Below are 25,978 nucleotides of genomic sequence, written 5' to 3'. Positions count from 1 at the left end.
GCCCGAGTTCCTCGCCCCGCCCCGTTCCTCACAGCTAATGGGGTGCGCCGCGCCGCCGGTAGGAAACTGCTAGGAGCCGCCTCTCCATCACCCGAGGCTGAAGCCGGGCGTCCACCCACCGCTCCGCCTTTTTTGCTTTCCTTCCTCCCCCCGCCCCCCCTCCTTCGTGGCGCGCGCATGCGCACTCTCCCTGGGCCCGGGCCTGACGCTTAGGGGTCCATTTCCCTCTCCTTTCTTTCCCGGGTCGCGCGACCCTCCAGAGCCTTCCCCACCCTGCTGTTTGTGAGGATCCCTCTCCTAGTCGCTCAGAGGAGGTGCCGCTCCGGCCTTGGGCGCGCCAGTACCCGGATGTGGAGTCGCCGACGCCCGGAGGGGACTCCGTGGCTGGGCGGAGCGCGGCGGCGTGCGTGGGGCTGAGAGCCGCGGCCCCTGGGCTGGGGCGCTCGCCGGCCGCCGGGTGGTACCGCGGCTGCCCGCGGGGAGGAGGCGGCCCGGTCCTCGGGCGCCCACCCGAAGCGAGGGGCCGGGGGAGCCAAAAGGCCGGCAGTTAAGCTTGCCCCCCGCCGCCCTCGACGACCCCCCCTCGGGCTAGCTTCGCTCGGCTCCCCGCGCTCCCGGCCGGGGGAGAGCGCGGTTTCCTGGCGGCCGTCGCTGTAGCCCGGTCGGGAGCCGGGAGGAAGCGGAGGAGTCCCCGCCCACGGCGCCCTCCCCTCCGCCCGCCGCCGCCTCCGAGTCGCTGCGGTCCGGCGTCCAGTCTGAGCGGGGGCGCGGCGGCGGCGGCGGCGGCGGCGACGGCGACGGCTGGGGAGTGGCGGTGGGCTCGGCGGGGATCGCGCCGCCGCCCCCGAGAGTCACCCCCACGTTCCCCGCGGCTCGCTGCCGCCCCCGCCGGCGCCGAGAGGCCGGCCCGGGCCCGACTCGCTCCCGGGGCCCCCGGCGGCGGCAGCGGCGGCGGCTGCAGCGGAGCCCACCGCTGGGGCCCCGATGAGTAACTCCCGGAATAACCGGGTGATGGTGGAAGGGGTCGGGGCGCGGGTAGTCCGCGGCCCGGACTGGAAGTGGGGGAAGCAGGACGGCGGCGAGGGCCATGTGGGCACGGTCCGGAGCTTCGAGAGCCCCGAGGAGGTGGTGGTGGTGTGGGACAACGGCACCGCCGCCAACTACCGCTGCTCGGGGGCCTACGACCTGCGCATCCTGGACAGCGCGCCCACGGGTGAGCCTCCGCCCGGCGCCGGGCCGCGCGCGGGGAAGGGGCGAGGCGGGGGGGGGGGGGGGGGCGTCGGGCGGCCGCCTCGGGGAAGGCCTGGGTGGAACGCCTCTCCCGCAGCGCCCGGCTGGAGGGAGCGGAAAGGGGCGAGGCAAAGGGGATTTTAGGTTCAGTATCTAATCAACAAAAACTTGCAGAAAAGACTCCCGCTCCCCTGCGCCCTCCACCCCCCCCATCACTAAGGGAAAAGGTGAGCAACACCATCACCAGGATGCTTTCCAGCCTGGAAGACACAAAGCCCGGGGAAGACAACAGACAGTTCCCCTCCTCCCCCTTCTGCAGGGTAGGGGTCTGGAGAGGCTTGTCTAACAAGCTCTGAAATCAATCAGACACCAAGTGATAACTGTCAGGAGGGAGGCTTGCCTTGCCATATGGTGCTTGGTTCACCGGTTACAATTGCCGAGGGGCCCTTGGGATCCCCCTCCCCTCCTCTCCCCCCCTCTCCCCTCCCCCCTTGGAGTTCGGTAGCCGAATGCTGCTTGGGACCCCGTGGAATGATTTTTCATCTAAATTGTTTCATTTTATATCGTTATACCAATACAGGGAAGATACTCTAAGCATTTCTTTTGGTTAAATACTTTTTTTCCAAGTGGAAAATAAGCATAGAAAACACCGATATATGTTTTTGTTAACATCTCATTTTGTATGTAAGGTTCTGTCAAAGACTTATCCAATAACACAGCAATGAGTCAGTGTCCTTCTTGATTCACAAAATTTCAGGGATCTGTTTGTTACTGACTCTAGAATTTTTATATAATATAAGTTAAAGGTCTAATTTATTTTAATCAAATTCATTTTTCATATACATTTATCCTTAATAGTATTCAGTAGAAAAATAGTTCACATTTAAAATTTGATACTTTTTAGAATGCATAAATAAGCTACTTCTGACAAAGCCTAACATCCTTAAGTGGGTACCTAGTTATTGTTAGCAGCAATAAAAAGGGATATGACTACAAGCCAGCTCAGTTTTTGAGATTATTCATAAAATTGTGTTTCCTACTTGGCTTTTTAAACATTGAAAAAGATGTACGTGCAGTACCAAAAGGAAAGTTTCAACAGTACAAAAAGGGGCAGCCATTGTTTTCAGTTTCTTGTGTATTCTTACACAATACCCTGTTCATTGCAAGCGTATATACTAATATACTATAAATCTATTACCCTTTAAGCAAAAATAGTAATAAACTTTATTCTCTTCTGCACTTTTGTTTCTTAATAATATGGATTGGCGATTATGCCATGTTGGCACCTTATTCTTTCATAGCTGCATAGTATTCCAGTGACTGGATGCAATATTTTATTTAACCAGTGCTTTTTTGATGGGCATTGATATTGTTTCATGTCTTCTTATTTCCAGAGATGGAATGAATAAATCCTTGTACGTGTATCCTTGTGCATTTGTGCTGAGTATATCTGAAGTGGAATTGCATCAAGGATACACATATTTAACATTTTGATAGATAGCGACTAACTACCCTCTGAAGACATTTACCAATTTAAACTCCTAGCAACACTGTATGAGGCCTATACCTATTTTTGTACATTCTTAAAATGTTTTCATGCTACCTCAAACTAAAGTTTGACCATAACTCAATAATTTGGAGGCATCATGGGATAAGTTATTGTAGGTTTGTAGGGAAATTTAAATGTCTTTCCAGGGTAAAGGTAAAGTGTAACAAATCTTGTACTACAGCGATTTGTTAAATGGATATTAATGTGTAGTATGGAGTATATCTGTCCTATAAACAGTTTCATTATCTTAAATAAAGCAGGTACTTTTCAGAGGTTAACTGTTATAAAATCTTAGTTTAATTTACAAGATTATTCCATGCATTACTTAATTTGCTGTGTGTAGCAATTCGTCTTGTTCAACTGATTCTTTAGCAAACAATTAAAAAAATTTTATTCAGGTTTTATTTTTATTTTTTAGAGAGAGGAAGGGAGAGGGGTGGAGAGATGGAAAGTTCAATGAGAGAAACATGGACTGGCTGCTTCCTGCACGCCCCCTACTGGGGATCAAGCCCAAAACCCCGGCATGTGCCCTCACTGGGAATGGAACTGGGGACCTCTTGGTTCATGCGTCAATGCTAAACCACTGAGCAACACAGTCCAGGCTCGCTTTTTTTTTTTTTTTAAATCCTCACCGGAGGATGTTTTCCCACTGAATTTTAGAGAGAATGGAAGGGAGGGGGAGAGACAGAGAGACAAATATCTATGTGAGACAGACACCATCGATTGGTTGCCTCCCACATGCGGCCTGACCAGGGCCAGGGATCCAGCCTGCAACTGAGGTATCAGAATAGAACCTGGGACCCTGCAGTCCTCAGGCGGATGCTCTATCCAAAGAGACAAACTGGCTAGGGCAGGCCAGGCTCTTCAGCGAACATTTTAAAAGCACTCCTAGAAGGGCAGCTAGTCTTCTTATGAAATGCTGGAACAAATCACAAACTCTTGGCTCTGGTTTTGCCCCAGGAATATAACACCACTATCCAAGTTTTCCTTTTTTTCTTCAAAATATTTAAAAATAGATGTTTATTACGCCGAAACCGGTTTGGCTCAGTGGATAGAGCGTCGGCCTGCGGACTGAAAGGTCCCAGGTTCGATTCCGGTCAAGGGCATGTACCTTGGTTGCGGGCACATCCCTGGTGGGGGTTGTGCAGGAGGCAGCTGATCGATGATTCTCTCTCATCGATGTTTCTCTCTCATCGATGTTTCTAACTCTCTTTCCCTCCCTCTTCCTCTCTGTAAAAAATCAATAAAATATATTTAAAAAAATAAATAAAAATAGATGTTTATTAGCATTATATTACATTTTGAAGATTTAATACGTATTTATTATATACCATACTTGATATTTATTTACATAATAGTTAAAGGATTAAGATTTTCATTCTGAAATAATTTCAGCCTTACAAAAAATTACAAAACTAGTAAAAAGAGTTCCTTTTGGCTTTTCAGCCATAGTCCTAAAATATTAATGTCTTATAAAGTATAGTTATTGAAACCAGAAAAATAATATTGCTACAACACTACTAACTAATCTACAGACCTTATTGAGATTTTGCCAATTGTCCCACTAATGTTCTTTTTCTGCTCCAGGATCCAATCCAGGATCACACATTGCATTTAGTTGTCATTCAGTCTCTTCCAATCTGGTCCAGTTAGTCTTTCTTTGTCTTTCATGACTTTGACACTCACTAATAATTTCATAGAATATCCTTTACGTTGGGTTTGTCTAATGTTTTCTCATGATTCAATTCAGATATGTGTTTTAGGTATAAGTACCGTAGATGTGATATTTTGCCCTAAGAATTGCATTATTTCAGGAGGTACAGGCTACCCATATGTCTCATTAATGAGTGTGTTAACTTGGCTAACTCACCAGCATTTTTACCTACCATTGCAATGCCAACATGAAAAAGACAAATATAACCTTGGTATTGTTATGAAAATACTTTGACCTCATGAAGCCCCTGAAAGGGTCCTGGGGACTACCTTAGGGGTTCAAGAATCAACATTTTGAAAATTACTGCCCTAGACATTGAGAATCAAGAGGCTTGTATAAGAATGTTCACAGCAATATTGCATGTAGAAGCAAAAAATTAGAACCTGGTTTGGCTCAGTGGATAAGGCCTGTGGACTGAAGGGTCCCGGGTTTGATTCCGGTCAAGGGCACCTGGCCTGGGTTGTGGGCTTGATTCCCAGGAGGGGGTGTGCAGGAGGCAGCCGATCAGTGATTCTCATCATTGATGTTTCTATATCTCTCTCTCCCTCCTTTCCTCTCTGAAAATAAATAAAAAAAAAAATAGATTTAAAAAGCCAAAAATGGGAAAAAACTTAAAGGTATATCAACAGAAGAATGGATAAACAAACTGAATTTATACAGTGAAGTTCTGTATAGAAGAGAAAATTAGTATTAAGCAAGTAAAGCAAGAAAGTAAAGTTTTTTGGAAAAGAAAACCTATGATGTGTTAAAGTGTAAAACAGTACTATTTATTGTTTGGAGCAGGGTTGCTTAGCTTGGCACTATTGCTGTTTTGGACTAGTTAGATAATTCTTTGTTGTAGGGGGCTGTTCTGTGCATTGTAGACCAGCTTCTCTGGCCTCTACCCATAGATACAGTCATGATAACCCCAGATATTTCCAGATATTACCAAATACCCCATAGGGAGCAAAATTGCCCCTGATCCTCATTGGTTAGGAATATGTATGTGTGTGGTAAAAGTCTACAAGAAAAGTAATGTACTGAATTCCAGGGAGTGGATATCTTTATGTTGGAGGAAGTGGAGTGCAGTTCACGGTAGTACCCCAGGGGCTATAACTATTTTGGTAATGTTTTATGTCTTAAACTAGGTGGTGGGCGCATAGGTGTTTGTTAAATTTTTATGCCTTTTTTGTGTGCTCGACATGTTTTATAGTTAATTTTAAAAAGTCCTACGATATTTACCCTAAGGATAATTGAGATTATCTTTGATGTTCATTCTTTGTTCCTTATTTATACCCACACTATATGAACAAAAAACTTATTACAGTATATTTGGGAATTTAGAAATTGGTAACCTTTAAAATAAAATTCTGTAAAACTTTTCTGAGAGTTAAGGATTCTGGAGTGGTTGGGTCATTGTGAATCTTTCTTGTATTCCCTTATTACATATTGGATATTTTGTGTCTGGGTTGTATATTGGGTCTGTAATATTTTGGCATATAAGTTTTTTTTTTCTTAGGTGACACATGATATGTTTGAATTTATGATCTAGGAGAGTCAAACCATGAGAAGAGGAATTTAGTATATATTTGAATGATATAACTTCTATCTTATGTCCAGATATGTTTGGCTAATTTGTAGTGAGCAAGAAGATAGCACAAATATATGTATATATTATTGTTGAATTAGTTTAGAGTTAATTGTGGGAAATTGATGCACAGTTGATACTTTATCATTTAGGTACTGATTTTATAGGGTTTAGGAAGAAAATGTGTTTTTACTTAATACTTGTTTTGTGGTCACTTGACTACAGTATCATTTCCAGAGAAAGAGTAGAGAAAATGAATTTGGGTTTCCTATTAAGGTTCTCTCTACCCTCTTGGGTATGGATAACAAAAAGTTAGGGGTATAGATGATTAGGTTTACTCAAAAAAAGCTTCTGGTATTGTTGGTCCAGGCTGTTTTGGGAGCAATTCTTTGTACTTTTCTTCCATTCCCAGCAAAGAGTGCTTCTAACAAACTCCTCAGATGTTAGTACTCAACTGAAGATCTAAAAGTGCTCACCCTGGCCGAAACCGGTTTGGCTCAGTGGATAGAGCGTCGGCCTGCGGACTCAAGGGTCCCAGGTTCGATTCCGGTCAAGGGCATGTACCTTGGCTGCAGGCACATCCCCAGTAGGTGGTGTGCAAGAGGCAGCTGATCGATGTTTCTCTCTCATCGATGTTTCTAACTCTCTATCCCTCTCTCTTCCTCTCTGTAAAAAATCAATAAAATATATTTAAAAAAAAATAAAAAAAAAATAAAAGTGCTCACCCTGGATAATAAATGAAATGAGTTAATATCTCCAGCTTTTCCTTTTGGAGACCCCCTATTTTTTTTTTTAATATACTTTTATTGATTTCAGAGAGGAAGGGAGAGGGAGAGAGAGATAGAAACATCATTGATGAGAGAGAATCATTGATTGGCTGCCTCCTGCATACCCCACACTGGGTATTGAGCCTGCAATCCGGGCATATGCCCTGACCAGGAATCAGTTGTGACCTCCAGGTTCATAGGTCGATGCTCAACCACTGAGCCACACCAGCCGGGCCCAGGCCCCCTATTTCTGATGTTTCCAGAACTACAGAAGGAGAAGGGAGTATTAGTAGGTAACAGAGCCTTCAGAAAACACAGGGGAAGAGGATGCCACACCTGTTAAGGATGAAATATTGTGAGATGTTTCTTACTAATGGCATCTGTAAAGAAAACTTGATTTTCCTATAGATTCTGTCTTATTTTAAAGACTTACGTAAAATATCTTTCCTTATTTATCTCCGTCTAATAAAACAATGTTTTCAAGGATGAAAATCCACATAGTTTTAATACTCCTGTAGATTGCAGCTTGGTTGAACCTGAGGACCTCAAGAAATCAACTAGCAACTCTTCTCCAACTTTAGTAAGCCCACAGATTGCTTGGGGACCGTTAAAAATGCAGATTCTGATTCTGTATGAATGGGATTCAGCCAAGTAGTTCTAACAAGCTCACAGGTGATATACAGATGTTGCTAGCACATGGATACACTTTGAATAACACCTTTTGGTGTATGGGACAATAGCTTCAACCAACTAAGCCACTCAGCCAGATCATAAATGTAATACTACCTCAATATGTATTTCTGGTTCCGTACTTTACTGCCTTATCCCTCTGGTTGGATTAGATGTTTATTTTTGGATGTGTTTCCAGGTAGCCACCTACTTGGGTCTCTCCTCCACCTTCTTTAATTGTTAGGCAGCGTGATTCCAATGCACTCTGTGCTTCTATCTATTGCCACAGGTATGCTTTGTTGTAATTTTGCACTAGATTATTAGTTTGAGGGGAAGGAAAGTGTGTTTGTGTGTTCCTTGTATCTCCATTTTGTAGCAAAGCCATGGCTCTGAATGAATTTTCTGAGAATTTTTTCAAAGAATTTTTCACTCATTTGATCTGAGGTTAGATTGATATTATCTTGAAACAGATACAAAAAGAAATGAAAAAACTTGTCTAGTCACAAAGCTGGTAAACTGTAAATGTTAGGATGAATAGTCAGTTAGTTCATTGCTTTTCCCTCTCTGTCATTCTCTCTTCCATTTATAGTATAGTAGTTCAGAAATGATCACCATTTGTACTACTTTATTTGAGGAAAAATTGATTAGGAACTTTAAATAATTTATGCTAATCTAGTATGGTTAGTTGATTAATGTAACACTGTTGTTGGACATCAGTAGTTTTTCTGTGTGTGTGTATACAATATGTAACAGGTAGTTTATTATACATAATTACACTAGCCTCCTGTTAAAAACAACAACATTATTACCGTGAGAGAGAGGTTTTGCTATCAAAGCAAGTAATTGAGCTGCATACAAAGCTGTCAGATTGTCTAGTTGGTCAGTCTTTACTATTATGGTATTGTATTTTTACTTTACTGGGGCTCTAAATATTTTAAATTTTTATTGTTCCAAATAGCAGCTCAAAGTCCCAATCACCCTACACTTTAAAAAAAATTTTTTTTTTATTGATTTCAGAGAGGAAGGGAGAGGGAGAGAGAGATAGAAACATCAACAATGAGAGAGAATCATTGATTGGCTGCCTCTTGCACGCCCCCTATGAGGATCAAGTCCACAACCCAGGCATATGCTCTTGACCGGAATTGAACCTGGGACCCTTCTGTCCACTGAGCCAAACCAGCTAGGGCATCCTACACTTTTGAAGCCAAGCTGTGCTCTTGGCAGAAGCTATGACATTGTTATATCTACTAAATTATCACATCCTATCCAATATTCAAATTACTGAAATCTAACCTTTTTTTGTTAAGCTTCTTTTTGTTTTATGAGAAAAATCAGCCTATTCATACTTATGTTTGTATGTGTGATGAAGGGCAACATAGATAATTATATTATCTGGTGTGGCAGGAAATTTCCTTTATGTGGCTTTTTCCTTTATGCAATAAATGGATTAGATCAATTTAAATATAAATTTTTCTCTAGCTCTGCATTGTGAGGTTGGTCTGGGACTTTGGCACACAATATTTCTGTTGAACAACTGAATCCCTGTTGGCTTTGCCAACCTTAGGGGACTTTAGAGGAGACTGGAAGGCCTCAGGGGAAGAAGGGATTTGCTCTTTTCTTGTTTTCCTTGCTCCTCCTGTTGGTGTCATCTCATCCAGCAGCTTTTCAGTATCAGTATTTGATTCCAGTTTGCTTATTTTCAGAAATAGCCTTGATGTGTCCACTCCTCAGTGACCCCAGCACCAGCCAACTCCTCTTTAAAGCTCTGGATATCGCCCCATGGAACCCCTCCTTTAAGCCCCTTATGTTTTTTTAAAAATATGTTTTTATTGATTTTAGAGAGGGAGCGATAGAAACATCAATGATGAGAGAGAATCATTGATCGGCTGCCTCCTTCATGCCCCACATTGGGAATTGAGCTGCAACCCCAGCATGTGCCCTGACTGGGAATCGAACCGTGACCTCCTGGTTCATAGGTTGACACTCAGCCACTGAGCCACACCAGCTGGGCTGGAACTTACTCTTAATTTTGACTCTTAGGTATGTGTCTCAAGATAGTCAACAACCTGTTGTTTTGTATCATTAAGATACACTATACAAATCTGCTTAACTAGGCCCCAGAAAGCTGCAGCAGGTCTTAATGTGCCAGAGGTGAGCATCAGTGTTAGGTCTTCATGCTCTCAAACTCCCACTCACCTGGAGTACACTTTGTGTTCCATGTGTGACATGTAATTTTTTTGTGTGTGTGGGGACTCACTGACTAATTAGTCAGCTGACTAATTTACAGTTAGTAAAACCTAATTTCATTGTTAGATATTTTTTAGAAAAAAATAACTATAAAAATAAAAGTTTTAATGGAAGTTCACAACTCTTTATTCAGAATGCTTGGGATTGAGTTTATAAACTTTTGGATTTTAGAACCATAGTATGGTATGTTTGCCTTATATTATTTAACACAACTTTGAGGTCCACAGCAGCACCTTGCTAGCATATACATTAATATTGCTACAGTGAAACATATGAATAATTATACTAAGGTGATGAAGACTACATACTATGCATAGCATCTTGTTTGTTAGTGGTAAACCGTAAGTAAGTTTGCTGCTAACATACAAAGAAACTTAAGAGTTTTTAAAATTTATTTTTTTATAGATTTTTTACAGAGAGGAAGGAAGAGGGTGAGAGAGTTAGAAACATTGATGAGAGAAAAACATCAATAAGCTGCCTCCTGAACACCCCCTACTGGGGATGTGCCCGCAACCAAGGTACATGCCCTTGACCGGAATCGAACCCGGGACTCTTGAGTCCGCAGTCTGACGCTCTGTCCACTGAGCCAAACCGGTCAGGTCAAGATTGTGGATTTATATTTTATCTTGCTTTCAGAGGACCATCTTCTGCGTCTCCTGGAAACCAGTGCTTTAAGTCAGCGATTTTCAACCTTTTTAATCTCATGGCACACACAAACTAATTACTAAAGTTCTGTGGCACACCCCCCAAAAAAATTTTTTTTGCGGATCTGACAAATAAGTATAATTTTGGTTCATTTACACCAGATGGCTATTTTTGTGTTGGATGTTTTCATTTTTTAATTTGACATTCTAAGGGAAGAGAGGTCAGTGCCCTGACTAAATAGTCAGATATTGTAATGTTTTAAAAATTCTTGTGGCACACCAGTTGAAAAGTGCTGATCTAAGTCCCCAAGCAGGAGCTTATGCATTTTAAGTACCAGTAGAAAAATGGCTTTTTCAGAACATTCCTTCTCATTCTCTTAAAGCCATTTCTTTACTCGCATACTTTCATATGTCCCCACACCATTTAGCTTGCCTCTTTTACCATTATGTCTGGATTACAGCGATTGAACCATCTCTCAGGTGGAACTAGGAACACAACAATAATTTTTATCTTTGTTTGCCCCTAGATTATTTCTATGTAGAGTAAATCAGTTTTTGTAAAATAGTCTGAGACCTAAGTATCTTTAAAATGTTGTTTCTGTTAGAAAAAATGGGTTCTGAGTTCCAAACAACTGACCAAGATAAGGTGGAGTTTAAATTAGTGGAGGAGATAATGAAACACAGCAGATAGACATTCATTTTTGGCTTTGGAATACTTTTTAAAGCACATTTACTTTAGTTAGAATTAGTTTATATTTTCTAAGTACACTCGTGAGTATTTGGTTTTCTCCAGGGGTGGGTTATCCTCTTGGTGATAATTTTGTTTCTAAAAAAGCAAGAAAGGGGTGGGAACTTTTTAATATTAAAAACATAATTATTTGAATTTCAGGAGTTTTGCAAAGCTAGTGATAATAAATCATAAAAGCTTGGGGTGGTAATATTTTACATTATGGTGTCTTGCTCTCCCCTTTCCCATAGTCTCTTTTCATGGAATAGTGGATAATGCAGTCACTTAGCAGGGAAAACAAGGCATTTGTTCATTCTAGATTTTATCAGATGGGTCTATTAACTAGAGACATGGACTAACATTTACTGAGTTCCAGTCATGTGTCAGGTGCCATGCTAATTGTTTCACATACATAATCTCATTTAATCCTCCCAAAAATGTTATTTGATGGCTTTCATTTTACTGATGAGAAAACAGGCTATGAGAAATGAACTAATTTGTTCAAGATTTTACAGGTAATAAGTTGATTGTGGAGATGCAAATCCAGATTTGTCAGTCTTTTTTTCTTCTTGCCCAGTTTATAACATTACCGTATTTTCCAGCGTATAAGACGACGGCGTATAGAAGATTTTCCTGGGTTAAAAAGTCGTCTTATACGCCGGAAAATACGGTAGTCTCTTTGAGCCTTAATTCTTCACCTATAAAATAAAGTTGGAATAGGTCAAGGTATGAACACAGGTGTTTTGCTTCTGAAATGGAATAATGAGTTTTTACCAATTAGCAGGAAAAAAATTCAGATATAATTCTAATTTTGTTTGACCTCATTTCCTACCCCTGTGTAACAAGTGCTAAAAAAAATAACAAATATATTAATAAAATTGTCAATTGTATACCTAATTTGACAACTTCTTTTGTTTGGACTGCGTGAGGGCATGCTTGTAATTCTGTTATGCAAGCTTCTAATAGAGTAGTAAGAGCTACAAAATCAGATATTAGATGAGAGAATAATTTTTGTCCAATAGAAAAAGTATGAAAGAGTTGTAGATTTTGGGTGAGACAACTTCAAAGTCATTTTTAAAAATACTCATAATAAGAGTTGGTTGGGAAAAAAAAAAGTTGGTTGGAAGTAGATGGTGTTTTATTCTACTACACTATTGAAATTAACCAAAAAAATAGATAATCTTTTCAATGTTTAAAATGTATCTCTTCAAGATTTACTTGAACATTAGAATATGATTTAATAGCATATATTTTGAATCCAGTATGTTGAATGGGGAACGTGACCCCTAGATATGTAATTCTTTTTCAGATAAGATAAGAGCTAGGTAGAAAAAAATCCCTGGCAGAGTGAACAGCATAAGAGGCCAAGCTTTGTAATCAGACCCACCTGGGTTTGAATTTGAGCATGCCACTTACTAATGTGTGCTTCAGGCAGGTTACTTTTCTGAGCCTCAATTTCTTCCTCTATAATTGGGGATAATAATGCCTACCATTTAGTATTGTTGGGAAGGTTAAATAAAATATGTGAAGCACCAAGCTTGGTACTAATAATTAGTGGCTAGTGTTATTAATAATAACAATTCTGTTTTCATTAATTTAGTATTTCTCATGAGTAAGGAATGTGGAATATAGCAACTGGTAGGTTACCAAGGCCTCATCCTTATTAGGAATTTAAGGGAAAATAAGATGCATACTCTAGTTGGTTAACCCTCTTTTAAATCTCTGTAAACATTTTGTCACATTAATTTGGGGTTCAAATTGAATGACATTAATTTGGGGTTCAAATTGAATAAATCCACAAATCAGAAATAGGGTTTCTTTGTTGGTTGAATAACAATATGCCACAATAAATAATTACACCTAAGAACTGGTTAATAACATAAATTATTTTTTAATCTTAGGTGAAATCTTTTAATTAGGGCAAAAATTTAGAGGATTAACTAGGCACTATACTAATCTAGGGATGTTTTTTATTTTAAAAATTTATAAAATTTATTACATAATATTTAAATATCCAAGTAGATAAATAATTAATAAATACCTGTGAATCCATCTAGAAGCAAAGCATTACTAATACATTTGAAACACTGTTCTTCTTCCCAATTACATTCTCTTCCTTCTCCTAGGCTAGGGTAACCACTCTCTAGAAATAACTTATTCCATTGGGTTTACATTTATGCTGTTTAAATGAAATTAATTGATTAATTTTTTGTTAATCCTCACCTGAGTATATTTTTCCATTGATTGTTTTTAGAGAGAGTGGAAGGAAGGGCGAGAGACACAGAGAGAGAAACATTGATGTGAGAGAGACACATCAATTGGTTGCCTCCTGCATGCGCACTGACCAGGGCCAGGGAATGAGCCTGCAACCGAGGTCTGTGCCCTTGACTGGAATCAATCCCGGGACCCTTCATTCCGAGGGTCGACACTCTATCCACTGAGCCAAACAGACTAGGGCTATGCTATCTTCTATAATAATAAAAGCATAATATGCTAATTAGACCAGATGTCCTTCCAGATGTCCTTCTGGACGACCTTCCAGATGAAGCTGGGGCTGCGAGGGAAGCCCGGGTCCTGGGTGCCAGAGGGAAGCCGGTGCCGGCAGCCGGGGGAAGGAAGGCCTACTATTGCATGAATTTCGTGCGTTGGGCCTCTAGTGTTTTTATATATCTGTAAACAGTATGTACTGCTTTATTTGCAACATTTTGTATTGTATACTTAAAAAATTCAGCATTGCAGTTGAAGGATTCATCCATGTTGAACATTCATTTTAGGTATGCCATTGTATACCTAATACAGGTTTCCACTCTCTTTGTGAATGGACAATTATATTGCTTACTTTTGCTATAATGCAAAGTGATAATTTAGATGTTCTTGTTCCATGTCGAAGTGATTCATATAGTGAACTGCTTATAATGAGAACTTCAGTACCCTCTTTCAATCATCTTTTCTGGCTAGAAATTAAACATTTTACTTGCATAGATCAGTGCTTTGTGAATTTGAGCTGTTTTCATTGGCTCTTTTAACTTGTGGTTATTGATCTTGACTAGCACGTTTTACTGTTCTCATAAAATTTTCCAACAAAGAGACTTAAGCTATGTAAATTCTCTAAGTTATTGCATTTAGGCCAGATGCCATTAAAACAGAGCAGATGGTCATTTGAGTACTAGTAGAATGAGTCAAAAGCTATCATCAGGTGGTTCATTTAATGGTGGCAGATGTCTTCATAAAGCTTGGCAAAGGGAGAGAGCATTAACTCTTGATGGTAACATGGTATTATATAGGAAGGAGAAAAAAGCATAATAGGTTTAGTTAGGGAATTAAGTTTTATGAAATGAAATTTTTAAGAAATAATTCTTGCCAGGGTGAAGGAGGTTTAGACTGGGAGGAAATAGTTTTAGATGAGAATAAATTGGATAAATGTAGTAACCGAAAACAAAACGCCACCCATGTGAGATATCAGTCAGATTTGGGCCTTGTTTATGTAATGCCCCTTCTCCTGTTTTATGTTTTCTTTAAATATCAACTTAAAAAAAATTCAGTTAGTTGCATTCTTAAAAAAGTTTTTAGTGCTCATGTTGGTAATGGAAGGTGTTGCTTTTTCCAATTCTCAGCACTAGTCTCTTTCATAGCTGTTCAGTAGCTTTGTTGGTGTTTGAACTGTGGGAACCAGGATTTGGATGTGCTTTTGTGTGCATTAATGGTTTTCCTGGAGTATTCTTTAAAACCATGAATTGTAGATGGGCCTTTTTTTTTTTTTTTTTAAAACCAGCTATTATTGTGTATTTAAATGGTTTCTTTTAAAGAAAGCCTGCTTAAGATTATGAGCTCATGAATGTTATCATTGTGCTTTGTGGAAAATTAAGGTAGAGATGAAATATATAAATAGCTAGAAACTGGACTTTTTCTCTTTTTGGTCAGTGAGAGGTTGGGATACATTTTCCCTATGCTTTTTATCAACTAACTCTCATTTGAAGTGCTGCACAGATAGTTTAGAAAAAAAACCCCTCTAAATGCTTAGGGATACTGATTGTTTAGTGCATTTTACTTTTTGTAATGACATAGAAGACCTATTTTACATCTTGTTCAGAAACTTAACCATTGTGGAGATATTTACTATTATGCTATTTGATATTATGTTTTTGGTCATAGTGTTTTCCTGTAGTAAGACAGATTAGACTCTAACTTCAGATATGTGGCAATGAGAAGTGTATCTAAATAAGGTATATATTTTCTTTTCATACACATGGAATTGCTCAATTTGTGTAAGGCTTAAAAGAAATAAAAATTTCTAAGTAACAGTTAATACCCTATTAGTAAAGTAACTATTTAAAAGTTGGTTTCTATAAATATCTGTTTAGAGTCCCTCATGTTTTTGTTTGTTTTAGCTTTTATTTTAATTATATGCTTATACTACATATTAAATACCCCTACTCACCCAGCTGCTTCCTAGAATTAATACACAGTGTAGAAAACTTGGAAAACTACAAAGAGTAATCCCATTAGTACATTTTGGGGATTATCTTTCTAGTTTTTATGTGCACATGAATTATATGTATTATGTAATTTATTTAACAAAATGGTATTCTGTATTTGTTTGCAAACTGCTTTATAAAATAATAATACAGTTTATGATGTCAGTAACATTTCTTCTACAACATGGTTTAATAACTGAATTTCCTTTATGAATAACTATAGTTTACATGTAAGTAACCCCATTTAAAAATATATTTTATTGATTTCAGAGAGGAAGGGAGAGGGAGAGAGACACAGAAACATCAATGATGAGAGAGAACCATTGACCGACTGCTTCCGGCATGCCCCACACAGGGGATTGAGCACGCAACCCAGGCATGTGCCCTGGCTGGGAATCTAACCGTGACCTCCTGGTTCATAGGTCGATGCTCAGCCACTGAACCATTCCAGTCAGGCAATAACTCCATATTTTTTACATCAGTTATGTTAAATTTTTGTTTCTATCTACTACAAACAATTTACTATCTTTGGATACTATCTTTTGGTGCACTGGGTGACACCCAGCCCACTGTGCCACACTGGCCAGGGCTGTGTTTTCTTTTTAAAATTATAAAATTAGTAATCCTATATAATAAAAGCCTAATATGCAAATCGAGCGAACGGCAGAACAACTGGTGGAATGACTGGTCGCTATGATGTGCCCTGACCACCAGGGGGCAGATGCTCAGTGCAGGAACTGCCCGCAGGCCCCAGGCCCCAGGCCAGCCAAGGCGAGTGCCAGCGGGAGCGCCCCAATCGCCCCGCTGGTCGCCCACAGAGGGAGGCGACCAGCGGCGGCGGGGGGCGTGGCTGGCACTGTTCCCCAATCGCCCCGCTGGTTACCTCCAAGGTGGGTGCCAGCAGGGGCCCCCCGTTCGCCCTGTTGGTCACCCCACAGATCGGTCCTGATCGCCGGCCAGGCCTAGGGACTCTGCCCATGCATGAATTTCATGCACCAGGCCTCTAGTATGCTTATAATAAAACTAAACAATTCAAAAGTATATCGAACTAAAGAGGAAAGTTCCTTCTCCTTCCCCATCTGTGCACCCTCAATCATTGTCAGCAATTTTGTAGTGGGCTTACAGATTTTTCTCTATTTATACACTTACGTATATGTGTGCTCACATGGGCATGCATGACTTCTAGGTTTTGTGCCATGCTTTGAAAAACTTTACTCAAAATTGTAAAGTATGCTGTTCAACTTTTTTCTAGTACTTTTATGATTTTCTTTTTTCATATTTAATACTTTTAAAAATGTTTTTATTGATTTTAGAGAGAGAGGAAGGGAGAGGTAGAGAGAGAGAAAGAAACATCAATGTGAAAGAGAAACATTGATTAGTTGCCTCCCACCAGGGATTGAACCCGCAACCCGGTATGAGCCCTGGTTGGGAATTGAACCCGTGACCTTTCAGTGCACAGGACGATGGATGTTCAACCAACTGATACACACCGGCCAGAGCTCATATTTAATTCTTTAATTTATCTTTATTTTTGGTATGTTGTGCTGAAGGAACTATAATTAAACAAAGATTGTAACTTATTTTTAACTTGCTTTGTTTCAGTTATGATGGTTATATAGCGAATTACTTCAAAACTTAGTTGTGTGAAACAGTTTATATGCTCATGGCTTCCATGGGCCAGGGATTTGGATGTGGCTTCAAGGGGAATGGCTTGTTTCTGCTCCACAATGTCTAGGACCTCAGCTGAAAGTGTTATTGGAGGGGCTGGCAGAATCAGGCTTCTTAGGTATAGGGCATCCCTATACCTCTTTGTGGCCACTCCCTGTGGGCTCTCCTCTATGGCAGCTTCATAATAGCCAGACTTAGTATGACAGAGTTCCCAAGGTATGTAGGGTATGAATCCTGAGGTAAGGAGAAAGACAGACTGGACAGACAAATAGCACTTGCGTTGTCTTTTATGACCTAGCCTCTGAAGTCATATAATGTCACATCCACCACCTTGCCGGCCTGGTGCCATCTGCTTGCCGGACTTGCCCCCCACCACTACTGCCTGTTGCCTTCCACCTTTTATTGACTAAGGCAGTTGCAAATGTCTACCCAGGTCCAGTGTGTGTCGGGGGAAATAGACCTGCTTCTTGATGGTCATGTGTTATTGTTGTCATGTTGTCAGAAGAGAACTTGGAATGGATGTAGATTGGTGTGGCCCTCTTTGGATTTTAGAATTTAATTTAAAAATATCTTTGTGTGAGCTAGAATAATTTTTTAACTTTATAAACTTTTGCTATTTGTGTTGGGAGATAATTACAGGAGTAATTACGGATTTTTTTCAAAATTAATATAAGGAATTGATTACATATTGATTTAATACAAAATATAGCAAATTCTTAGTAACCCAGGGATGATTAGGCATGTTATGGATTGTTTGGTACTTTTTAAAATCTTTATGTGATTAAAAAAACCCAAAAACAAATAATTTTCATTGTATTCAATTTATATACCCAATAAGGAAGAATAGATGAAAGTTGCATTCAGCCTTTTGATTTATATTCTAAAAGACTGAAGCAGGTAATACTAGTGAATGCCGGTAGCTTTGAGTTGTATAGCTATAAATCTTGGATTTTTAATTTTAATGTGCATTCTGTTTAGACTAGAGTATAATTTCCTTTGTGCCTATTGCTGATGATTTTCATGACAGAATTTTCATTCTAGCCATAGGATAGAATCCATCATTATCACTGATGAGAAGTGGTGGTTGATCTGCTGGTATGTAGGACTATCTTGCGTAGCAGTTATGTCCACTGTTGCTATTCTGGAGTGAAAACAGTGAAAGGAACGGAGAAGACAGGTATAGCCCCAGGGAAGCCATAAGCCTTAGGGAAAAACCTGAGAGGATGATATAGTAAGAGAATGGCTATGGAGAAGGTAGCTAATTTGCTAAAATGAGGATAATCCACACATGAATAATTGAATATTCTCTATGTGCAGTCTCTGGGAAATTGAGTTCTTTGATTTCTGTGTAAGTATTGTTAAATTTTCCTAGGATATATGATGATTTTGATCACTAAATTATTTAAATGGATGATAGTACATTTAATAAATCTATATTAAGATGAAACTAAGTACAGTATAATTCTTTATAAGTTAAGTTCTTTATATTTTGCTTTAAAGCCTTTCAAAATGTATTTACCTGAATTATAACACTTTAGCTTCACAGTGTCCCTTTCTGTGTTGTCATAGTCTGCTTGAGCTGCCATAACAAACTATCATTGACTGGGTGGTTTTAACAACAGGAATTTATTTTTCATAGTTGGAAGTTCAAGATCAAGGTGTTGGCAAGATCAAGGTGTTGGTTCCCTGGTGACAACTCTCTTCCTCGCTTGCAGATAGCTGCCTTCTTAGTGTGTCCTCATGTGGCAGATAGAGAGAGAGACCTGTTCTCTCTTTCTCTTCTTATGAGGGCACTAATCCCATCACAGGGGCTTACCCTCATTACCTCATTTACCTCCGAAAGGCCTCACCTCCAAACATCACATTGGGGGGTAGGGCTTCAACATATGAATTTTTTTGGGAACACATTCAGTCCATTGCATATGAAAGGAAGTATTTTCTCAATTTATAGATGAGAATATTGATCCCAGAGTAGTTTAAACTGATACTGAACATTACCTAGCTCCGTGGTCGGCAAACTGCAGCTCGTGAGCCACATACGGCTCTTTGGCTCCTTGAGTGTGGCTCTTCCACAAAATACCACGGCCTGGGGGAGTCTATTTTGAAGATGTGGCATTAGAAGAAGTTTAAGTTTAAAAAATTTGGCTCTCAAAAGAAATTTCAGTCGTTGTACTGTTGATATTTGGCTCTGTTGACTAATGAGTTTGCCGACCACTGACCTAGCCTAGTACATTATAGAACTAGTCTTAAGTCACATACCTTTGTTTTACCATTTAATGCAACAATTTAAATATACAGGTTAGAAATAATTTTATGTTGTTACTAGAGGCCCTGTGCACAAAATTCATGCATGGATAGAGTCCCTAGGCTTGGTTGGCAATCAGGGCCCATCGGCCGGGTGACCGGCAGGGTGATCAGGGGGCCCTCCTGGCACCCAACTTGCCGGCCTGGTGCCATCTGCTTGCCGGACCTGCCCCCCACCACTACTGCCTGTTGCCTTCCTCTGTGGGGCGACTGGCGGGGCAATCGGTGGGCCCCCGCTGGCACCCACGTTGGCCAGCCTGGTGCCACCTGCTCACTGGCCCCACCTCCCACCACTGCCACCGATCACCTCCCTCTGTGGGGCAACTGGTGGGGCAATCAGGGGGCTCCTGCAGGCACCTGCCTTGGCTTGCCTGGGGCCTGCAGGCTGGGGGCAGATTCTGCATTGAGCATCTGCCCCTGGTGGTCAGTGCATGTCACAGCAACAGGTCATTTTGCCATTCGGTCCATTTGCATATTAGGCTTTTATTATATAGGACTAGAGGCCCGTTGCACGAATTCGTGCACGGGTGGGGTCTCTTGGCCTGGCCACCCCCCATCGCAGCCGATTGGGGCCAGCAGGCTGCGGGGAGGGATTGTGGGAGGTTGGCCTGCCGCGGGAGGTTAGTTGTGGGAGCGCACTGACCACCAGGGGGCAGCTCCTGTGTTGAGCGTCTGCCCCCGGTGGTCAGTGTGCATCATAGGTACTGACTGGTTGTCTGGTCCTAATGGTCACTTAGGCTTTTATATATATAGATTTCCCAGCATGACTAAAATTTATCTTTAAGTCTCTGACTATATTTCATATTCCTGTCAAGCAAATAAAGCTTCTCCTGGTTCATTGAACATATTCTGTGTTTTTCTGAGATTTCTTCTTTTTCCCTTTGAAAAGTCTACTCATCCACCATTTCTATGAAACTTTTCTGATTATTTTTTTATTTAATTTTTTAGATGCATTTCTCTCAGTGGAGGCTTGAGCTTGCATTTTTAAAAATTAGCATGTGCTTATTTTATTTTTCCCCTTTCTGTTTTAAAGGGAACTGTTTTGAAATATCTGACATTTCTATTTGTTTTTTCTTGAATGATTTCATTTGTACTTTTTTGTTTGTTACCTTCTAACAAAAGTTAACAAACCTTTGTTACCTTTTTTTGTAACCCATAACACCAAGTCCTAAATCTCTTGTTTTGTAACTCATAACACCAAGTCCTAAATCTGTCTTGACTATTTTTTTCCACTTGCTGTATTATCACCCTGACTTAAACTATCATTATCTCGCCTAAACTACTGTATAAACTTCTTATGACTTGACTGCCTTTCTCTAGCCAGTTTTAGTTTCTTCCTTTCTGTTCTTCATACTACAGCAAGAGTGATATTTGAAAGCAATAGAGGGCTTGGCTACAGTGGCAGTAAGGAAATAATTACTGAGTAAATCAGTAGGTACTGATGTCCTCCATCTTCTCTGTTCCTACAATCAAGTATTTGTATAGAGAGGGACTGCAGAAAGATTGCACACTAAACATTTGGTTTATGTCATACTTTTTGAAGTTCACTAGGTATCCCAATTTCCTCTAGTGTTCATTCCTCCCTGACCCTCATTTTATTCTTAACCACCTCCACTCAGACACAGATTTATCCTTATGTAGTAGTATAATAGTTTTTGTAGAGTTTAGTACTTTTATACTCTAGTTCTTGCGTATATAGCACATTCTTCTTAGATTCCTAGAATATCTTTTACCTTTAAAGAACATATTGCTTCCTCCAAAGGAAACTAAAATAACTTCTTTCTTTTATTTAATTATGGAAAATTTCTAAACTTACAAAAATATAAAAATATAACGAACCTCCCTGTTACCTGTTGCCCAACTTTAACTTGAGCAATCCCCTCTGCCCCCTCCCAATTATTTTGAAATAAATAATTTTTTTAATATATAAATACTTCAGTTGAAATAACTTTTTCAGGGGCCCAAAATAGCTGATAGGAAACCAGAATTGGAATCCAGGAGTGTGTCACTGTTGTACAGACAGCACAGTTCTTGCTTATCTATGTACTAGTGGCCCGGTACATGAAATTCATGCACGGGGTGTGTGTGTGTGTGTCCTCAGCCCAGCCTGCACCCTCTCCAATCGGAAATCCCTCTCACAATCTGGTACCGCTGGCTCCTAACCACTCACCTGCCTGCCTTCCTGCCTGATCACCCCTAACTGCCTCTGCCTGCCTGCCTGATTGCCCCTAACCCCTCTGCCTGATCGTCCCTTAACCTATCTGCCTGCTGACCTGATCTCGCCCCCAAATGCCTCTGCCTGCCTGATCGCCCCTAACTGCCCTCCCCTGCCGGCCTGATCTTGCCTCCAACTGCCCTTCCTTACCGGCCTGGTTGCCCTCAACTGCCCTCCCTGCTGGCCTGATCTCGCCCCAACTGCCCTCCCCTGCCAACCCGATCTTGCCCCCAACTGCCCTCCCCTGCCAGCCTGGTTGCCCCCAACTGCCCTCCCCTGCTGGCCTGATCTCACCCCCAATGGCCCTCCCCTGTCGGCCTGATCTCGCCCCTAACTGCTCTCCCCTGCTGGCCTGATCGCCCCTAACTGCCTCTGCCTGCCTGATCACCCCTAACTGCCCTCTCCTGCCGGGCTGATCTTGCCCCCAATGGCCCTCCCCTGCCGGCCTGATCTTGCCCCCAATGGCCCTCCCCTGCCGGCCTGATCTCACCACCAACTGCCCTCCCCTGCCAGCCTGGTTGTCCCCATCTGCCCTCCTCTGCTGGCCTGATTGCCCCTAATGGCCTCTGCCTTGGCCCCCACCACCATGGCTTTGTCCCGAAGGAAGTTGGACATCCGGAAGATGGCTTGTTGACCCGGTCTAATTAGCATATTACCCTTTTAGTAGTCTAGATAGATTATATAGGACAGGATTGCTTAAATGGGTGGGGGAAGCCTTTTTCATCAGGAGGAGATGCTGTTGGCAGACAAAAATACATAATCCCTATATCTGGACTGATAGCCAGCCATATGCACTATACTGCCAAACTGGTCATTAAACAATTGAACTGCTTTCTTACACCTTACACCAAATAGCTGTTGCCCTCAAAACCCCTCCTCAGCCCCCACCTTAGGTTCTGTCTTCACAGTCCACCCAGATTAGGTTCTGATTGGTCGGTTTCTATGCCAGTCAGCATTTCCAGGTTTATCTCTGGGCCTGATCAGAGAGGCAGGACTGATCAGCAGCCCCAGCTGAGGCCTGAGAGAGAGAGAGGCGTGGCTGCTGGCCAGGTCCGGAGCGAAAGAGAGAGGCAAGTGTTGATCAACAGCTGCCACGGAGGCTACTGATCAGACCCTGCTTCTCTGTCCAGGCCTCTCTTCATGCTTGATCCGCAGCCCCCTCAGCAGTCAGTGCTGGGTTGGGGCGCCCGAAGCAGCGGCAGTCCAGCACTGACTTCCGGTCGGTCGAGCCTTCGGTTGTTTTGGATGTTATGACCCTGGGTTTTTATATATTAGGACTAGAGGCCTGATCCACAAAATTTGTGCAAGGGGCTCAGCCCCGCTGCGGCGGCGGCTGCCTCTGCCTTGGCTCCTGCTGTTGCAGCTTCATCCGGAAGGTCATCCAGAAGGATGTTTTGTCTAATCAGCATATTACGCTTTTATTATTATAGATATAATAGCCTATGCGACCGTTCGACTGTTCAGCCGGTAGCTATGGCATGCACTGACCACCAGGGGGCAGATGCTCAATACACAGGCATGGAAACATGGAACAGACTGATGAATCTCAGAGGGAAGGGGAAGGGTGGGAAGAGATTAACCAAAGATCTGGTATGCATAGTAGAGGCCTGGTGCATGGATTCGTGCACCTGTTGGATTCCTCGGCCTGGCCTGTGGGGATCGGGCCGAAACTAGCAGTCCGACATCCCCCGGGGGGTCCCGGGTTGTGAGAGGGTGCAAACCAGGCCAAGGGACCCCACCAGTGCACGAATCTGCACCGGACCTCTGGTAACAGAATAATAGAATATTACCCCAATTCTATTACTCTGAAATGTCAGTTATTTTCATTACTTTTTAGTGGTACCTTTTATCATTCTATTGTCTATCTCATCCATGCATGTGAACATTTTTAGTGAACATTTTCTAGAGTGTATTACTCCTTATTACTTAAGGAAAAAAAACACAACAAACTCAACTAGAGTATATTGTTATCCTTTAAACTGGGAAACTTGCTTGCTAATCATTTTCTGAAGTTTATTGTTTGTGGGAAAATAGTCAATACCTAGATAAAAATTCTTAAGTAAATTGATAGTTTGTTTCTATGATATCTTGAGGATAAAATTGTATTTTCTTTTTTTTTTTTATTGTATTTTCTTTTGGAGTAATTACTTAGAGGATAAGTTTAAATTCCTCAAAAGATTTCTGAGTGTTGAAGTCTGAAACATCTCCTTGGGGATAAAAGATTCTCCTTTCTTTCTCTGGACTGAATCTCAGTTTCAGTTTGTGGATGAGATAAAGGGAAGTGCTACTGGGAAATGTTTTTATTAATGGGAAAAAGAAGGGATAGAAGCTATTTAGCCTATAATTTGTGCTGATTAAAATATTTGTAATATGTTATCTTGAAACTATATATGGTGTATTTGAAATATTACTTCCTACTTTATTGAAATACTTGGTAAAATGATGTGTTCTTATTTTTCCTCTTAAGAAGTAATATTCAAGTAAATAATACCTGTAATTAATGTAAGGATGTATCCTTGTTTTAATAGGCATTAAGCATGATGGAACCATGTGTGATACCTGCCGCCAGCAACCAATCATTGGCATTCGATGGAAGTGTGCAGAGTGTACAAATTATGATTTGTGCACAGTGTGTTATCATGGAGATAAGCATCACTTAAGGCATCGCTTCTATAGAATTACTACACCTGGAAGTGAGCGGTATGGGAAATAGTTTTTCTTCAGTCGCAATTTCTTGTTTGTATTAAAATTTTATACTATTCAGCCTTAAAAATAGGATTAGGAAAGCTTCTAAGAGCTAGTTTAGTCAGGAGGTAGCAGATAGCAGGCTAGAAGTGGACCAGGCTTGCCCCTGTGAAGACGAAGCTCTAAGTATTTTTCCAAGATAATCTAGGCAATTCTTCCTCTCAATTAGAGACCTGATACTACTCAGTATTTGGAAATGCAAGGGTAGCTCAAGAGAGACTGATTATTTTCTTCTTTATTTTTTTATTAACAAGCTGAAGTGTTTTTATTATTTTGTTGATTGATTTTTAGAAAACATTGATTTGTTGTTTCTATTATTTATGCATTCATTGGTTGATTCTTATATGTGCCCTGACAGGGGATTGAACCCCCAACCTTGGTGTATTGGACGCTGCGCTAACCAACTGAGCTACCATCAGGGCTGATTATTTTCTTGCTATACCTTCTATTCTGTTAATTGCTACCACTAGGGTCCATTGATTCAGTCAAGAGGCATTTATTAAGACTTTGAGGCAGCTACTATGCTTGTGTAAATTTGAAGGTAAAGTACTTAAAGAGTTTTCAAGTTAAGGGATTATTTGATCAACAGTGATTATCATGTGATGTTTTATACTCTATGTAGGGATATGTACCGAGTGTCGTAGCAGTAAGAGAGAGGAGTGTTAATTGTGAATGGGCATAGAGTTTCAGGTAATTTAGTCTTCTTATGTAGATACTAGAGGCCCGGTGCACGAAATTTGTGCACGGGGGGAGGGACGGTGTGTCCCTCAGCCCAGCCTGCACCCTCTCCAATCTGAGACCCCTTGAGGGATGTCTGACTGCCCGTTTAGGCCTGAGGGGATCAGGCCTAAACGGGCAGTCAGACATCCCTCTCATAATCCAGGACTGCTGGCTCCCAACTGCTTGCTTGCCTGCCTGCCTGTTTGCCCCTAACTGCTTCTGTCTGCCAGCCTGATCACCCCCTAACCACTCCCCTGCTAGCCTGATCGACGCCTAACTGCTCCGCTGCCGGCCCAATTGCCCCTAACTGCCCTCCCTTGCCAGCCTGGTTGCCCCTCCCCTGCTGGCCTGGTCGCCCCCAGCTGCCCTCCCCTGCAGGCCTGGTCCCTCCTAACTGCCCTCCTCTGCTGGCCTGGTCATCCATAACTATCCTCCCCTGCTGGCCTTGATTGCCCACAACTGCCCTCCCCTGCTGGCCATCTTGTGGTGGCCATCTTGTGTCCACATGGGGCAGCCATCTTGTGTGGAGTGATGGTCAATTTGCATATTACTCTTTTATTAGATAGGATGGATAATGCATAGGAACACGAATCTAGCCAGTCATAGGGAAGCAGCAGGAGTAATAGAAAAATGGATTTGGGTGACCTGGTTTCCCAGTTCAAATCATGGTCCTGCCATTTATTAACTAAGTAATTGCAACAAGTTATTTATTTTTGTCTTTTGTTTACAATTTTAAA

General features: G+C 41.5%; 1 protein-coding gene across 2 annotated transcripts in view; it reads left to right on the top strand.

The window, feature by feature from the left end:
- Positions 1–202: 202 nt before the first annotated feature.
- MIB1 (MIB E3 ubiquitin protein ligase 1) overlaps positions 203–25,978 on the top strand; it is a 116,817-nt gene continuing 91,041 nt past the window's right edge. For both annotated transcript variants that reach the window (XM_054724200.1, XM_008160247.3), the window contains exons 1-2: positions 203–1,213; positions 24,305–24,476. In XM_054724200.1, coding sequence (XP_054580175.1) covers positions 985–1,213; positions 24,305–24,476 — 401 coding nt within the window. In that variant the 5' untranslated portion in view covers positions 203–984. The remainder of the gene's footprint in view (positions 1,214–24,304; positions 24,477–25,978) is intronic.

The sequence above is a fragment of the Eptesicus fuscus genome, chromosome 12 (assembly GCF_027574615.1).
Source record: "Eptesicus fuscus isolate TK198812 chromosome 12, DD_ASM_mEF_20220401, whole genome shotgun sequence".
Classification (NCBI taxonomy): Eukaryota; Metazoa; Chordata; class Mammalia; order Chiroptera; family Vespertilionidae; genus Eptesicus; species Eptesicus fuscus.
The sequence above is the reverse complement of the archived record's forward strand: the minus strand, read 5'-3'. Positions and strand labels throughout refer to the sequence as shown.